Source organism: Ylistrum balloti, unplaced genomic scaffold, assembly GCF_031769215.1.
Source record: "Ylistrum balloti isolate Yb309-2 unplaced genomic scaffold, AGI_CSIRO_Ybal_v1 Utg370800, whole genome shotgun sequence".
NCBI classification, from domain to species: domain Eukaryota; kingdom Metazoa; phylum Mollusca; class Bivalvia; order Pectinida; family Pectinidae; genus Ylistrum; species Ylistrum balloti.
The window spans coordinates 1550486-1568117 of NW_026782466.1; the positions used below are offsets into that span (position 1 = coordinate 1550486).

Below are 17632 nucleotides of genomic sequence, written 5' to 3' on the forward strand. Positions count from 1 at the left end.
TATCTTTGAAAACTCACTGCTGCTTGGCAATACCAATACACAGCAAGAAGGAAAACAGTAGCTTGTCCTTCTCAAACAGGGAGCGACAGACATTTCTGTAAATACTGTAGGTGAAGTGGTCATTGAGATTAAAGATGCGCTGATCAAGGTCAGAAGATGGATCACTGTTGATGATTGACTGGAAGGTAAGAGATTTCAGGTATAAGACTGAACGATCAGTATAATTACTTGGTGTTAGTCTAGATCTATAGAAAGTTAAAACATTTTGATACATATATTTAAAGGACAAAACAAATAAAGCATGTCACAAGCGAAAAAAAAAAAAATTTGTAAAAACTATGTACTTAATGTAATTTGTAACTGACATTTTTAAAACAAATTTCCTGTCAATCAAAACTTCGACTACGCGTTGGAGAGACATAAATCCAAGCAACCAATGAGAATTATGAAACTTTTTAAAGTTTTTTCATTGATTTTTTACAAAAAATTCTCATTAGAGATAGTCAAGGCTCTCCAATTTTGGCAATACAGTTGTGAAAATTTAAACCAAAATTCTTGAAGTTAAAATTGCCATAAGAAAAAGTTAATTGACCACAGCAATATATCTGTATCTTGTTTAAAGAGTAAACGAGAGGAAACAAAAATAATGAGAGAATAACAGCCACGCTTAACAATACATGCCCCAATCATGAAATGAAGGGGACATGAAAAGAAAAAACATTCATTACAATAACATTGGCTTGATTATGGAATTTTAAGATGGCAGCATAAAGAAAAACAGTCATTCCATTAACATTAGCCTGAATATTAGTTTTTACAACTGGAATATCAAGAATTACTCAGGGATAACTAAACTTACCTGTGCTAACAATAACCTTGAACTTACCTGTACTTTCAATGACCTTGACATTTTCTGTACTTACAATGACCTTGACCTTACCTGTACTTACATTGACCTTGACCTTACCTGCACTTACAATGACCTTGACCTTACCTGTAGGTATAGGTTGATGAACCAGGAGAGGGAGTATTGGTACATGGGATCAATGTTGGCGAGATCTGAGATGACAAAAAAGAGGATGCTGCCATGCTTGGCCACCTGTAAAAACAGTTTCCAGGTAACAGATTATTGATCAGTAATAATCAATCTCTGACACAGGTGATTATCTCCCTTAAGGATACAATTTGATTTATGATCATAAAATATTCAGAAATCATCAAATAAAACAAAAATATGAAGAAACTACAAAATATCTGTAATTAAGAGATAAATACTCCTGTCCCCTTACACAGAAGTATCACTGATTGATGAAATTGCAGATTTGTGGAATATAATCTCTTATACTTTTAACTTTGATTAATGACTACCTTAGTAAGATATAGTGAGGAACTTAATGACAGGATGTGGTTAATATAAAGTAAATCTGCTGAGAGGTTCTCAAGATATGACACTGATTCAAAACAGGAATCAATGGGATGTGACAAACAGATATTGGTTTTACATATTCTCCCACAAAATGTCCTCAAAGCAAAGGATTAATCTAGGGAGCTAACATTAAATTTCTTACTGCAACACAGAGTGTTCACTAACTATACAGTAAAGACACTGTGTACAATAAATATATATAGATGCAATGTCTGCCGTAAATGAACTATTAAAACCCACCGGTTTGTATCCATTGCGAACTGCATCAATTTCTGCCTCTGTCTTTGTTGCTGTCACCTGTTTCTCAGAGATTTCTAGTGACAACACTTTACTGGACGACAGGATCTCTATGGCGGTCTCATCCTCTAGGATGTTACCCTGAGGAAAAATTAAACAAATGTTAACAAACTCACAGAAAACTGTTTAAATTAGCAGCAACAAGAATACACTGCTCTAATTTGAAACAATTGGCAAATAAGCAATTTAGACGTAAACCCAAAGGCTTTAACTTACAGAAACAACCACCAAAAACTATTTTATGAAACTGTCCCATGAGTATTTTAGAAAGAGAGTCAAGCTCAGAAATCAGTGTTTCTGAGAATAGATACAAACACATTAATCAATATTTTAACAAACAAATTTTAACTCATTAATCTCCTATATTTAACTGCCCTGGTTTGAAGTTGGCATGCATTCCTGTATTTTGTGGGAAGGATGATCACTACATCATATACTAAAATGAAGATGGCTGAAGTTTGTAGAGTATAAATGTACAAATGATTTTAGCTTCGTTACTTATGGAATTTTACAGATACCTGTGATGATGATAACACTTCCAGGATTTTGTCCTCAATTTCTTTGAGCTGACGTCGGTTTTTGGCACTTTCAATGATAAGTTGGTTTTTGGTCTCCTCCAACTCTGGCTTCTCTTTGGCTGCCACAATGCCCAGCAGCTGGTCATCCAGGCCCAACAGGGTGATCATGAAGTTCAGCAGAGTGACCTTGACACTAACCTCTGGGAGGTAGTGAGGGTTACGGAGACGGGTCGTGATGTAGAACTTAAAGTCACGACTATATTCTATGATATGGTCACCTACACGAATGTACTCCATGTTGTTCTGTGAAGATAAATCGTTAGAAAGTTATTTCAACAACAGTCTTTACTGTTAAAATATGTTAGTATTTTGCTTTATATTAATAAAAATCAAACATTTGCATATTTTTTTTTAATTTTTCAAAATAAATAGCTTACTCTGTAACACAAAAAAGATACAAACTTCCTATTGAAAGTATCTCTTACATTGAGTCACTTTACTTACTTGTTTGAAGGTTTGTTTTAGAAGAATTGGGTCAAGGATGGGATCTAACTCCTCTCCAACATTTTCCAGGAGACAAGGATTTCCGAACTATAAAATACAGCACACAACTTATAACGAGTTTCTGAGATTTTTTTAAAACATTTATTCTAAAACAAATTTCAAAACTGAAAATCATCCTTTTAAAAAGTATTTACAAAAAGAGAATCCTGAGAATGGATGCAAACTTATCATTACCTTTTTCGCACAAATTACAATCTTACCTTGAACTTAACAAGACACTATGGGAAAATGATGACTTTGACCTACTTGTAATTATTGTCAAACACAAACATACAGATGACCTTGACCTGCCAGTACACAATTCTCTAAATGTCCACCGTAGTTATTGTCAAATCAGCCTAAAATGCGTATGACCTTGACATATCTCGGAGTAATTAGTCATACTAACATACACAAAGATGACCTTGACCTACCTTGGTGTAATTATTACAGACTAACATACACACAGATGACATTGACCTACCTGCCTACTGTCTACTGTAATCATTGTGAGACATAAAACCTACATGCAAGTGACCTTGACCTACACAAATTTCTTGCTGTCTCCTGAAGGTAACTGTCACACTTACAAACCCACCAATTATCTTGACCTTTGACCTACCTGTACACAATTTTCTAGTTGTCTGCTGTAGTTAGGGTCGGACAATTTGATAATCTCTAGTTTGTTGGCCTTTTCCATATTTTTTATCCATTTGTTTGCTTGACCTTGGGGGTCAATCATGAGAGGCCAGCGATTAGCACTGGTCACTATAATGGCGTTCTCCACCGAGTAACTGGAATGATAAGGATAGTAATCAAAATACAAAAATCACAACAAAGAGATGCTATATGTCCCACCATGATCAACAGAAATTAAGTTGGATTTAAATTTCTGTGTTAGATAAGTAGTATATAACATACGTAACACAATATATATGTAATCCCACGAAGATTACTAAGGTGTTCTTACATACATATATACATACTTATCACCTGAAGATGGTTGCGAGGACTGAAAACATTAGCGAATGCATTTGCCATGTCAAGTGTTTGATTTTCTACATACTTATATAAATATACACAGTATTACAACCTGATCCTGTGTTGTTGCTGTGTTGGTGGGCATGCCTGTGTGTACTGGTAGTTATGTAGCTACTTTCTATATGGAGCTGTATTTACAATACCAATACCACTTAAATCCTTTACTACAGCTACACAATGTCTTGTCTTAGAGTAACCTTCACATTAAGCAATAGTGTGACAAAGTATCAGACACTCATCTTTGGAGATTTTTATCTCTGAACCAATACCTATTGAACTTTGGACGTTGCACAAAACAATAATTATGATACCTAAAATATGTTATACTGTTTTTTTTAAGACCATGTGATCTGGAATCACACTGATCTAAATCCACTTACTTGTCTACAGGTAGTCCAGCGATCTGCCAATCACGGACCTTGACAGGGTCACCCAATGTCGCCTGTAAGGAGAAGACCTCAGACAGGGGAATACCCTTCTCCTTACACATGCCATACCACTCCTTCACACATTCCTGTAACAATGGCAGTGATTGGTCAGTTCCCCTTTACCATCTCATTTCATTGGTTAACTAGATCACATGACACTTTTGGTAAGTATTGAAATATATGCATGCTAATTGCCAATTACAATGAATAACATGGTTCTCCGATTGTTATAGCAATATCTTGGTACATTTGAACTAACTGTAAATTAAAACCTCAAATGAAATCTGCATTTAAAGTCACTTGATAAAGCATTTATCTGAAGTGATTTTTTCCTGAAGTAGTGACAATTTAGAAAATACAAATATATTCTCTTTTGCACCTGTCGATAGTCGAGGATGAATGGGCCGAGGTAAGCCACAACACTAGCAGACAGCAGTACGTCCCCAACAATGTTGTCATATGTCTCTGACAAGTCTTCCACATTCTGTCAGAGACAAAAATTTAATTATAATACACTCAAATTTGTACCAATAATTAAAACAAGACATGAAAAGCACCGAGAAATTTAATTGTTAAAACAAGTGCTGAAATTTTGAAATTAAGTTATTTCATTGGGTTAAGTGCAACATGTATCTCTATAGATAAACAGTGATATTTTGAAGCCAATATATATTAATATACAAAATAGAATTTTGAGCATTTGTAGTTAGATGGTTTTACCTTAGAAACTATTCATATCATACCTTTACACATTTTAACAATATATATCTAAAGGAATGAATTAATATCAATTCTCCACAGTAAGTAACAAAGTACACAAAAACATTTTACTTATTACAATTACACATTACGTTGTATAAGTCCTGAAATGATTGTTGTTATACTGTACCTGTGTCCATCTCTCCTTCTCTCCACCCAGTCCACTAATCAGCTTCTCTGCTCTCTCTATCTTTACTTTGGTCAGTTCAATGTTATCCTCTAGATTCTGGGAACAACCAACAGTTTTTTTTAACATAATAATGGTGTTATAAAGTTGAAATATAATTGTACTGTGAGCAACTCTCTCCTTCCTCCAGCTTCTTATACAGTTAGGAAAGGTCATAGCTGTATAATATTAGGCACATAAGATTCCATTTTAACGCTGATATTCCACCAACATTCTAGTGTTCAATACATCACTGAACAAATGACGGTCACAGAGTGAACAACATGACTGATATATACAACATTCCAAAATTTTACCCCTCACAGCATTTCATTTTACAAAAACCTGCAACTTCAATAGTTAACATAAAGAAGCAAACGCTTAGTTCAAAGAATGAGTTACACTTGATGTAGACAAGGAAAATTTGTACTGACCTTCATTTCCTCCTGTTTGACCTTGAGATTATCCAGTAGCATGTTCAGTTTATCTGTGACCTCTTTCAGCTGAGCTTGTTTTTCATGAAGCTTTGCCAGCTGTGTGGCTAAAATGGCTTCAGCTTCTTCCAGGTTTTTTCTCTTTGGGTGAACGACCTAAAATGGACACAGGGGTCAGTCAACACAAGAGTTGTAACAAGTATGAAAGATCACCTTTACATTATCAGGATACTCCTCATATTTTACACATGCCAGTTTCTTTACTTATTTTCCAATAGCTAGCATGCCTGTAACCAACTGCTGTTGCATATCACAAATACCATCAGCAAAAGGAAAGTTTTTCGCTGTTCCATTATTAACTCATCCCCTGATGTTAAGTCAGAAATAATATGTTGGTCCACGTCTTTAACAGACATGTAGCTTCACATTCCTTTCCATAACTGTAAGTCAATTCTCCGTTCTTTGAAAAATCCTTTTCTATTCATTATGATACTGTTAAATTTAATTTCCCTCTTACCTTCCATACACTGTCAAACACATCCATGGCCCGCACCCATTTACACAGTCCCTCACAAGCAGATGACACCTTCTTGATGATATTGGGGTCAAAATCTGGGTTGACGACATACTTTTCACGAATTTTCTTAATGGTTGGAGGTGGAATGTTCTCTTTGTCATATTCTTTTAGTGAATCCAGGAACTTCAGATCACCAAGCATCTAGAGAAAAAAAAAAAACAGTTTTAGTGCAGATATACAACAATACAACAATTATTGGTTAGGGATATGACCATTTTTTTTACATGAAAGTATGCCAATCTTTTGCAAGACATATAAAAAAAATTGGTGACCAGCCAAGTCATATTAAAGAAAAATATGGCATTCAAAATAATTTTTCAATAAAATTTGCAAAATCAAAACAATGAAATCAATACATGGACTACACATTTTTTCAAATTTAAACATTAAATTGATTTCTTTTACAACAATTGCGAAACAAGTTATAGAAATTTACACTTATCAATCTTATTGACGTGGATGTATAAACACGTAAGTGGTCTTACTGTTGGAGGAAATTGGTTTACCCAGGGAAAACCCAAGTGGTTGGGCAGGTGACTCAATACCTTTCACATCCGTTCCAGGAATCAAACATCCTTTATAGATGATTTTTATCTCTATATTTGTTTGATTTTTCAAAAATTGTTAATTATTTTTTGTTTAAAGATTCAACAAAATGCTAAATGAGTTTGTACTGAAATATTGAGATGTTACCTTTATCTGTAACATTATCATTGAGAACAATCCCAAACCATATATCACTTTAACTGTATCTGTTTGTGTGTCAACACTGTCACAAGAAAAGGTTTACCTTCTTTGCTGCTGGCCAGTAGTCTTCATATGCCTTTCCATTTCCGTCCACCTTCCTATCAGGTTTAATACCCTGAAATAATAACTCAAAGGTTAGTCAGTCAGTTGATATACAAGTATCTTTTCTGCTGTACCATTGTACAAATATATTTAAAAATGAAAATACATCTGTACCTGGCTATGTTTATGATGTATTGATAGCAGTCTACATTACATATTACACAGGACTATAGCTGATGTTTTACAATTTGTTTTCTCCTGTTCTCCACACAAAACATCAAAATCCTATGCCAATACTTACCTTCATGATGCAGACAGATTCCATAACAAGTTTGACACCCAGGGGAGGATTGTTCATAGTCTTAACAAGAGTGATGTCGTTCTGGTTCAGGGTGTCGAGGGCAGACACAGCTGCATTGAGGGCAGGCATTGCTATAGCAAGCTTCTCCTCACATTCAATCTAGAAAGGAGCAAGGACATAATATAGTACCTATATCCTTACATGATCTCTTTGCTGTAGGTGAAATCAAATGCCTTTACTTCAGGTGGAAATGAAAACGATCCTTTAATGGAAGGGAAAACAAAGGCAATCTTTAATTGTAGATGTATCATAGGTGATCTCTTTACCAGGCTTAGAAGCAAAGTGAATTTCTTTATTGAATCTGCCTTCTGACCTCTTTATGTTGACCATACTGTTCCTCTTGAAATTTTAAGAAATGTACACCATCATTTGACTTCATCCCTGACCTACTTTGACCTTACTTTGCCAAATGAACTTTGAAGATACCCCATCAGATGACCTTGACCTACTTAACCTGTCTTTGCCCTTTGATCTTTGAAAAGACACCACTAAATGACCTTGACCCTGACCTATTTCACATTACTTTGCCCTTTGAACTTTAAAGGGATGCCACCAGATAACTTACCTTGATAGATCGTGCCTCACCGGCAGCTTGGTTGGCCACCGCCTCATCCTTCTCCACGACAGCCTTGACGGACTCTACCTCAATCCTTTCCTTCTCAATGTACTTGATCAGGTCCTCTGTGTCACGGCTCGTCTCCTCCAGCTTTGGTTTCAGCTCTACAAGTTCTTGTTGCATAATGTTCACCTGTATCCACAGAAACAGCAATATTATAATTTATACTCATTATCATTATTTATCTATCCTGTTTTTATCCTTTTCTCTTCTCTTTTCCCCTGTCTTTTACAACAAATAATTCTAATATTAAAGTAAGGAAGACAGAGGCAAACATTTCACCTGGGTTACAAACCACCAGAGATTTACAGCAAATATACTGCTAATAAAACAAACATACTGATGACCTGAGCTTCAGACTCATTAAGTCTCACAAAGGATTGGACAGTGTAATATCACAATAAGTTTTCACTGGACAAGTAACATTACCTGCTGCTCTGAGAAATTGAGCTTTTCCAATCCAACTTGGTATCTGTTTTTGAGGGTGAGTATTTCCAGTCGTTTCTTGTTCAGTAAATTTTTGAATGTCTTTATAAGCTCAAGGTACGATGTTGGAGTCACGTAGTTTCTCCTTCTTAGGATATCATAGTACCTAAACAAAAAAAAGTGTAAATATTTGTAATTCACAAACTAATTGGATGCTCCTTATATCTTATCACCTAAATCATATACAAAAATCACAAACAAAAACATCATGTGACCTACCTTTCTGATAAAGCGCGTACGCTCTCGTGGAAGTGTTTACACATGACGACCGTCTCCTCACGTACTTCCTGAGACATTTCAACGTCATCCAGAAACTTGTTGGCTACGAGTTCTAAAGCATCCTCAGGCCAAGCCTGTAAAACACACACAACACATTCTTTGTCATGATGATCTGTTTGCACAAAATACCATTCTTTACAACAGTAACTGTTCTTAAACAGACACAAACCTAGCAGACATACCTTTGTATAAAGGAGATACCTTAAATGTATTGGGGAGACAAGATTACTATATACTGGTTAAATGACCTGGTACAATAAAGATGACACATTTGTAAAAAAAATGATGATATTTGTATAAGTGGCTTTAAAATTTGCCATAAAATTGATTGGCAAATATTGAAGTCTGGAAAAATTTTAAATAAAATGAGTTACATTCATAGTTTTACTTCCTGCTCTATGTTGGTGAAAATATGGCAAGGCTAAATTTCAGATTCGGTTTTTACAACTAATGGCGAAGTAAGTGCGAGGTACAATAAACCTATACAAAATAAACTGGTAAAGAGAGACAATGTTCAACAGAGAATCAGATTTAATAAAGGGGAATAACACACTTAAACAAGGGAGATAACCATGAATCAAGGCATCAATAACATCACATAAAGCTGCTGATTATGTAAAAATAAATGTGTGTATACCTTAAACCAGTCTATAGTACAACAATTGATGAGAGAAGGAAACATTCGTATACGATTTCGGAAGGCATCACCGATGGGACTGAAGGCCAGGACCACGTGTAGGTTTCTTCTGATACGTTCTATAAACATGTTGTACATATTGAGTGGAGTCATTTCCATCACCAAGTTCTGCTGCTGACACAGGTTCTGCATCTGTGGCATGTAAAACAACACAGGTAAAGTAACGAGCACGTCATGTGTGTGAAACTGCTTCATGATAGATCTGATCAATGCTTATTAGGCCAAGTTCTACCCTTGATAATAGTTTTTACAGATGTATGGTCCCTGTTTCAACAAAAAGAATATACCCTTTCAATGATGGCTAGTCTGTCCTCATTCTCGTACAAGTTAGGTATATCTCCTGTGTTCAGTATCATATTGACATCCTCTAGGAAAGACTCGTCCTAAAATGAAAAAGTAATGTCAGCATGTAGGTAAAATACTTAAACTATGACCAGAATATTGTATCAAAGGGCTGTAACTCCAATTATAACTCAACTGTATCTACTGTATCAAACTAATTTTTTACTGACTATCAATGAGTGCGATATCCACATGTAAATACAAAACAAAACCAAAATAAAATTTCCCTTGAGACAAAGATGTACATATACTGATAATTGAAAAACTATGTATCTTATTTGAACTCTGACCTTGATTTGGTGATCTCCAAACAGGAACACCATGGACACACCCTCGTCACCAGCCCGTCTCATCATTCTCCGTAAGTCCTCACGCCACTCTGATGTTGTATAGTTTTTCGTGATCTCTATCTGGAATAGCTCAAAGTCTGACATGAAGGCTGATAACTTGGCCGCGCTCTGGCGACCACTGCCTCCAATACCTGTAAGGAATTAAAAGGCAGGTATTATTATCTATGATTTAACATATTAAAAATAAAAATAAATTATTATACCTATATCAGTATCAATTACAAACAATGTTAAGATGGATCCATATCATCTATGTAGAATCGTTGTGTTTCTTGCTATCTTTTGCTTTTTCCTTTATACATAAATACATAATTCCATTTTCTGTTCCTTGTTCTGATATAGGAGTTCATCATTGAAAAAGGCCCAATGGGCTTGTATCTAAATGATCACATGGTAAATAGCTTTCCATACCTACAGGGCAAATGTATATGATACTCACCTACTCTATATAACCAAATTTCAATGGACTTTAACCACGTAGAATCAAGCAAGAAATCAATACAGGATTTTAGTAAAGATTTATAATTTGCAGAACCTTTATTTTACAGATACTATGTATGGCAATAAGAACTTTCAGTTTAAAGATACAGAACCTACATGTTACAGATATATAATGTGAGGTCAATGGAATTTTATAGATACCATTAGGATGAGAATGTGACCACTATACTCACCAACAAGTAAACAATGACCGTTGGGCTGTTTGAGGACGCGGCTGATGCGAGATATGTGTTCTATGGCGAACCTGAACATGACGAGGCTCATTGGAGCCTTACTCATCATATTGAATTCCTCCAGGTAGTGTTCTATAGTCTGGAAAACATGAAACATAAAATATCTTACAAGTTGATATAAGTAATGTAACATTTATTGTTATCATAAAAATGAAAACAGATAAAAGAAAGATATAAGCTAAAGGATAAATCCGACAATTTTTCAAAAAAATTTCACACCAGTCATAAAATCTTTTCTTTTAAACCTATTAAAGATTAAAAATAATTTTTTTGGATTTCACTTTGAAATTATCCTTAGAAGAAATGGTAATGTTTAATGTGGTTCTTACAATATATGAGAAATTGGATCATTCATTTTTTTTCTAACCAACCTCTCTTAGTTCATCCATACTGGATATTTCATCATAGAGTTTTTCCTCCTTGCCCTTAGACAGATAGTCCCCGAACAGGAGACTACGGATGTCGTCATCAACGACGGTGACTCTCTCTGCTTCTTTTGGTATGAGGTGTTTAAACAAGATATTCATCTTCTCCTTGAACTGGGTTTCTATACAATGCTGTAGAGATAAAATTTCAGACATTCATGATAGAGAAAAAATCAAACAAGTATATCATCTATATGTTTTACCCTGGTTAGTAACAGCAGCAATAGATCGTGTGGTTAGAACAAAAATTTCTCTTTAGCTAGCACCCTGATGTAAATGTTAACACCCTGATGTAAATGTAAACACTCTGATTTAAATGTATTTACATTTCCAGGTACTTGAAGTAACTACAAAGCTGTGTTGTATAACCATCAAACCTTACCTTCACCAGGCCAAAGTAAACCTCGCGGTCAGTTTCGTCCACTAAGCGGTCATAGAAGACACGGTAAACTTCATGTACCCACAATCTCATAATTTTCTGTGAAGCCTCTGTTCCTTCTGTGGGCATTACATCTGGCTTCAGCAATAGAATACCCTATAACAGAGGTCAAATTCCCAGCAATAGAGGTTATAAAAAAGTCAAGGACAGTTTCAGCAGAGGTCAAGAACATATTCAACTGAGGTCAAAATTTTCTGCAAAACAGGATAAACCTAAATAGAGGTCAAGGATATTTTCATCACAAAGTTAGGACACATTCAAAAGAGGTTAAGGTCATCCTCAGAGGAGGCCAAGGACACTTTCCACACATGTCATGGGCAACATCAACACATAAATTAAGGTCATCTTAAATGAAGTCCATGACATCTTCAACACAAGTCAAGGACATATTCAACACAGTTCAAGGACACCTTCAAAAAAGATCAAGGACACCTCCAATGGCATCCATGGTTACATTTGTTTCAAAAGTCAAAGACGTTCTACCGCAAACATCAAATACTCTAACCTCTTACCTGTACAACTCTTGCAAAGTCGCGCAGGTTGAAGACGTAGTGGGATCTTGAAGGACTTGGCAGGAATTTCACGATGGCACTATTATATATCTCCATGGTGCTCATTAGGATAATCTGTCATCAAAACATATCTATTACTTATATACTGGTATATAAAAAAAATACAAGAGTGTTTTTTCTGAGCTATAAACCGCACCAGAATATATTTCAACAATGCTGTGAATACTTGAATCAGCTGCCTTTTTCTAATTGAAAATATCTGAAAAATGTAATGTCATGATGGACTTATTAAAATCAGTGTTTATGAGTGACATTTGCTGCATCACATGTCTGTCATGTGATAGCCTTTGACAAGTCATGTGACATAAACATCCATAACAGATCACAACTGACACTTTTTCTACCAAATCTACACTGTTTGAATAAATCTGTGAATAGTGAAACATATGCCAATTAAACACTATAGACACCAGATCACAGTGAATATGTTTAGGAGGCATGTCCTAACAGGGAAACAATCCTTAGGATGTCCTGATACACTTATATAGGTCACAACCATAGATAAATAACTGTATAGTTTCCCACAATTCAAAATTCATGGTTTCTATATCACTATGAGGGTACAACATAATTTCACATCAAGACACAAATCTAAAATGATGTATTTTGTAAGTATTAATTTTTCTTGAAATCAAGTGTTTCAGAAAAACTAAAGTGTCAGATTAACATAAGAATTAGAAATATTCCACAATCAATATTTACTTACCCTTGAAAACCTTCGGAGAGTTGTCTCAAAGAAATTAAAATGCCAGTCTAAGATCGGAGAGAAGATGTTTTTCATGGTTTCTTCATCAAAAGACTCTATTCCAATGACATTGAAGTGTCGAGTGAAGCGTGGCGTGACATTATTTCGTCCTCCACCAGGAGGGCCCATAGCAGAAACCATGACTATATCAACCAGCTCCAGGATTGTTGTGTCTTTCCTGCCAAACAAAATATTTGTGAAATTAGGTATGATTTTTGTATTTGATCTTAATGTTATCTCCCTTCAATAGAATCATAATTTTTTTTAAAGTTGTGACAAAGTTATTTCCCTTTCATCAGATTAGGCATGATTTTGTATGTTTGTGTTGTAGTTATTTTCCTTTAATCTGTGACACAGTTATTTCCCTTTAATCAGAATTAGACGTGATTTTGTATATTTTGTGTTTTAGTAATTTTCCTTTAATCTATCACACATAGACGTGATTTTGTATATTTTGTGTTTTAGTAATTTTCCTTTAATCTATGACACAGTTATTTCCCTTTGATCAGAATTAGACGTGATTTTGTACATTTTGTCTTTTAGTCGTTTTCCTTTAATCTGTGACACAGTTATTTCCCTTTAATCAGAATTAGACGTGATTTTGTATATTTTGTGTTTTAGTCATTTTCCTTTAATCTGTGACACAGCTATTTCCCTTTAATCAGAATTAGACCTGATTTGGTACATTTTGTGTTTTAGTATTTTCCTTTAATCTGTGACACAGTTATTTCCCTTTGATCAGAATTAGGCATGATGTTGTACATTTTGTGTTTTAGTCATTTTCCTTTAATCTGTGACACAGTTATTTCCCTTTAATCAGAATTAGGCATGATTTTGCACATTTTGTGTTTTAGTCATTTTCCTTTAATCTGTGATACAATTATTTAGTCAGAATGAGGCATGATTTTGTTCATTTGTGTTATAGTTTTTCCCTTCATCAAAATTTGATAAAGAAGAAGTTTTTGGGGTTTTTGTTTTTTCAGAAATAAAAGATCATCAAGATGGATGTCACATTGTAAACGATATGATCATTTTCTTTCCTCTGGTACGCTGAAAAGATACAGATGAGAATTCTTGATAGAAACATGTAATCCTACCTGTCAAACCAGTACTTGTGATCTATCCACTGTCTGAGAATCTCTATTGGGGGTTGTGCCCCATACTTCTCCTTGGCAGGCATGTTCAGGTCATCAACAAACACACACAGCTTTTTACCCAGTGTGGGGCCAAATACACCCTTCTTCCTCCTGTAAAGTCACACAAATTACAATTAATATTTTGGCCTGTTTCATACATGAATATATCATTTTTTTTTATCAGACATTAAAAAGTATTACCCCTACCTCATGTTAATCTCTAATACTTGATAATCAAATTAATGCATAAAATACAAAAAAATTAGTGGATATAAGGTCCTAGAAGAAAAAAAAAAATTATAAATGATGAGATAATGCACTTTTTATGGTTGATTTTGGAAGCAAGATTGAAATTCAGTCAAAGGAGAGACAACCTCTAAGAATATAACACTTCATTTGTGCAATGTCACTTCCCCATGTAATAAGGATGAAGCCTCCACTGTTTCTTTGAACCAGCTCTCTAACAGTGTTGTAAAATTTCTGAAATCTGAACCTGATTCTTCCTCAGGATTTCAATTTGGTTGAAAATAAAGCTATGTGATTAATGCCTTTCAGATTTCTTCTAGTAATAATATTGGTTAATAATATGACCTAACTATGAATACTGTCACATCTGCAGCTGGGTTGAAATATATCCAGGTGTTTCCCTCAGCTTGTTTATAGAAGAGAATTCAATAAGAACTCTGCCCGAGAGTGATTTATTTTGATTTTTTCTAGTATAATTGATCAGTGTTACTAAAGATGTTATGACACAAATTGCTTGAAGATTGGCAATATAGCAAATTGGTACCGTGTTGCTTCATGAAGTTTCTGTTTCTCAGCCCCTTAATGAATGTCTAGTTTACAATGTAACAATGATGTAGATTGGACGTATTTTGTGTTCCTATTACAAGAGTATGTCACTTAAAGAAAAATTGATGATTTTGACAAGGAAGAAATGTAAGCCCCACAATGTCCACGTCTCACCTGTCAAGCTTGGAGAAGATGATATCCTGGGTTTGACTGGCCGACGTCTGGGCAGAGAAGTTGATATTTGTGATAATGTACTTGTCTTTAGGAAGCTGAAGGAGGAAGCTGTTGGTGATGGCCGATTTGCCTGTTCCTGTAGGTCCCACAAATAACAAGGGGACGTCCATCATCACGAGGCGGTCGAGGAAGTATCGTTGACGCTCTGTCTCCACGGTATTTATAATCAGCTCGTTAATCTACCCGAGTAATAGAGACAGGTAATGAGGATAACTAAATATCAAGGGATATACAGTGTAAAGGTGTATAAATTTTACATAAATTCAAAACAGAGATTTTTGGGTCAAACAAAAAGCGGAGGTTTTCAATTGTGGTTATATATCTCACTAAAATAAAACTCGTAGCAAAACAAACCAAGCTGGCATAAAAAAAACTCTACAGCAAACAGAAATCCTGTTTAGTTAATAATATCTGCTTTAGCACAATCAGCATTTCATCCAGCTAATGATTATTTAAGCATGACATTACTATGTAGATGCAAAGGGTTATAACTCCTAAATTTCCTCTCCCACCTTACGTAAAAATTCAGATTTTTAAAAAAAATGATAAACGTAAACAGAAAAACAACTACTAGCACATAATTTCTATTCTCAAGCTTACATTTTCAGTAATCTGAAATTAATCAGGACATTTATTTCAACAATTTCAGGGTTGAAATTATTTACATCAAGGAAGTGAAGACCAAAATGGATGCAGGTGATTTACAAGACTTCAACAAACTGACATAACTAAAGCATGTGTTATGATTATCATGCAAATTACACTTACTTCTCTGTCATGGTAGTTTTCTATATTTAAAATTAAAATATGTTTATTTCCTGAAGAAAACAAATTTTTTATTTCAATATGTTGAATAATTTTACGGAATTTGAACTCATCACTTATATTAAAGATGATCTTACCATGATTCGGAGTTCTCGATCTCTCTGTATCACACATATATGGTGAGAAGAAAGAAAACTGGTTAGTAAAATAAACACTGCAAACATCAAACCAACCAAAAGGTCAACAGGGAAAAGCTCGCATGTAAACAAACCAACTCAACATAGCAAAGCTTAAGGTCATTCGGGGAATATCAGCACAAAAGGTCACATTAAAATAATCAACAATATTGTCTCCAAGAAATATATGTATGGTCAAAAATTAAAATGTTCATCTGTCGCCATTGATATTTTAGAAACAGCTTGACTCGATGTTAATCTAAACAAATACAAAGTATTTTATCACGTTTGAATTTTTATGATTTTATCAAAAGAAAAAATGCTTTCAAATAAATTTATATATGGCAAAAAATATTTTTATATTTTTATATTTTTTGAAATCTCAATTTTAAATCCGGTAGGTAAACCTTGACTCTGATTAGGTAGGTAAACCTAGTCTCTAACAAGGTCGGTAAACCTTGACTCTGATTAGGTAGGTAAACCTGGACTCTGATTAGGTAGGTAAACCTAGACTCTGTTTAGTTAGGTAAACCTAGAGTCTGATTAGATAGGTAAACCTAGAGTCTGATTAGATTGGTAAACCTAGACACTGACTAGGTAGGTAAACCTAGACTCTGATTAGGTAGGTAAACCTAGACCTTGATTAGGTAAGTAAACCTTGACTCTGATTAGGTAGGTAGACCTAGTCTCTGATTAGGTAGGTAGACCTACCTTGACTCTGATTAGGTCTCTGATTAGGTAGGTAAACCTAGAGTCTGATTAGGTAGGTAAACCTAGTCTCTGATTAGGTAGGTAAACCTAGACCTTGATTAGGTAAGTAAACCTTGACTCTGATTAGGTAGGTAGACCTAGTCTCTGATTAGGTAGGTAAACCTAGACCTTGATTAGGTAAGTAAACCTTGACTCTGATTAGGTAGGTAGACCTAGTCTCTGATTAGGTAGGTAAACCTAGTCTCTGATTAGGTAGGTAAACCTAGACCTTGATTAGGTAAGTAAACCTTGACTCTGATTAGGTAGGTAGACCTAGTCTCTGATTAGGTAGGTAAACCTGATTAGGTAGGTAGACTCTGTCTCTGATTAGGTAGGTAGACCTAGTCTCTGATTAGGTAGGTAAACCTAGTCTCTGATTAGGTAGGTAAACCTAGTCTCTGATTAGGTAGGTAAACCTAGTCTCTGATTAGGTAGGTAGACCTAGTCTCTGATTAGGTAGGTAAACCTAGTCTCTGATTAGGTAGGTAAACCTAGACCTTGATTAGGTAAGTAAACCTTGACTTAGGTAGGTAGACCTTGATTAGGTAGTCTCTGATTAGGTAGGTAGACCTAGTCTCTGATTAGGTAGGTAAACCTAGTCTCTGATTAGGTAGGTAAACCTAGACCTTGATTAGGTAAGTAAACCTTGACTCTGATTAGGTAGGTAGACCTAGTCTCTGATTAGGTAGGTAAACCTAGTCTCTGATTAGGTAGGTAAACCTAGTCTCTGATTAGGTAGGTAAACCTAGTCTCTG

General features: G+C 35.0%; 1 protein-coding gene across 1 annotated transcript in view; it reads right to left on the bottom strand.

Moving 5' to 3' along the window:
- Nucleotides 1–17632, bottom strand: part of LOC132558598 (dynein axonemal heavy chain 3-like) — a gene marked incomplete at its 5' end in the record, with an annotated part of 92681 nt that overhangs the window by 25099 nt on the left and 49950 nt on the right. The window contains 26 exons of the mRNA XM_060223186.1: nucleotides 18–178; nucleotides 995–1099; nucleotides 1667–1804; nucleotides 2242–2544; nucleotides 2746–2832; nucleotides 3407–3578; nucleotides 4206–4339; nucleotides 4633–4737; nucleotides 5143–5238; nucleotides 5613–5768; nucleotides 6130–6330; nucleotides 6980–7051; nucleotides 7280–7438; nucleotides 7905–8087; nucleotides 8385–8547; nucleotides 8661–8794; nucleotides 9358–9549; nucleotides 9705–9800; nucleotides 10050–10240; nucleotides 10784–10922; nucleotides 11215–11400; nucleotides 11651–11803; nucleotides 12220–12333; nucleotides 12986–13202; nucleotides 14122–14271; nucleotides 15127–15365. Of these exons, the coding sequence (XP_060079169.1) occupies nucleotides 18–178; nucleotides 995–1099; nucleotides 1667–1804; nucleotides 2242–2544; nucleotides 2746–2832; nucleotides 3407–3578; nucleotides 4206–4339; nucleotides 4633–4737; nucleotides 5143–5238; nucleotides 5613–5768; nucleotides 6130–6330; nucleotides 6980–7051; nucleotides 7280–7438; nucleotides 7905–8087; nucleotides 8385–8547; nucleotides 8661–8794; nucleotides 9358–9549; nucleotides 9705–9800; nucleotides 10050–10240; nucleotides 10784–10922; nucleotides 11215–11400; nucleotides 11651–11803; nucleotides 12220–12333; nucleotides 12986–13202; nucleotides 14122–14271; nucleotides 15127–15365 (4046 nt within the window). The remainder of the gene's footprint in view (nucleotides 1–17; nucleotides 179–994; nucleotides 1100–1666; nucleotides 1805–2241; nucleotides 2545–2745; nucleotides 2833–3406; nucleotides 3579–4205; nucleotides 4340–4632; nucleotides 4738–5142; nucleotides 5239–5612; nucleotides 5769–6129; nucleotides 6331–6979; nucleotides 7052–7279; nucleotides 7439–7904; nucleotides 8088–8384; nucleotides 8548–8660; nucleotides 8795–9357; nucleotides 9550–9704; nucleotides 9801–10049; nucleotides 10241–10783; nucleotides 10923–11214; nucleotides 11401–11650; nucleotides 11804–12219; nucleotides 12334–12985; nucleotides 13203–14121; nucleotides 14272–15126; nucleotides 15366–17632) is intronic.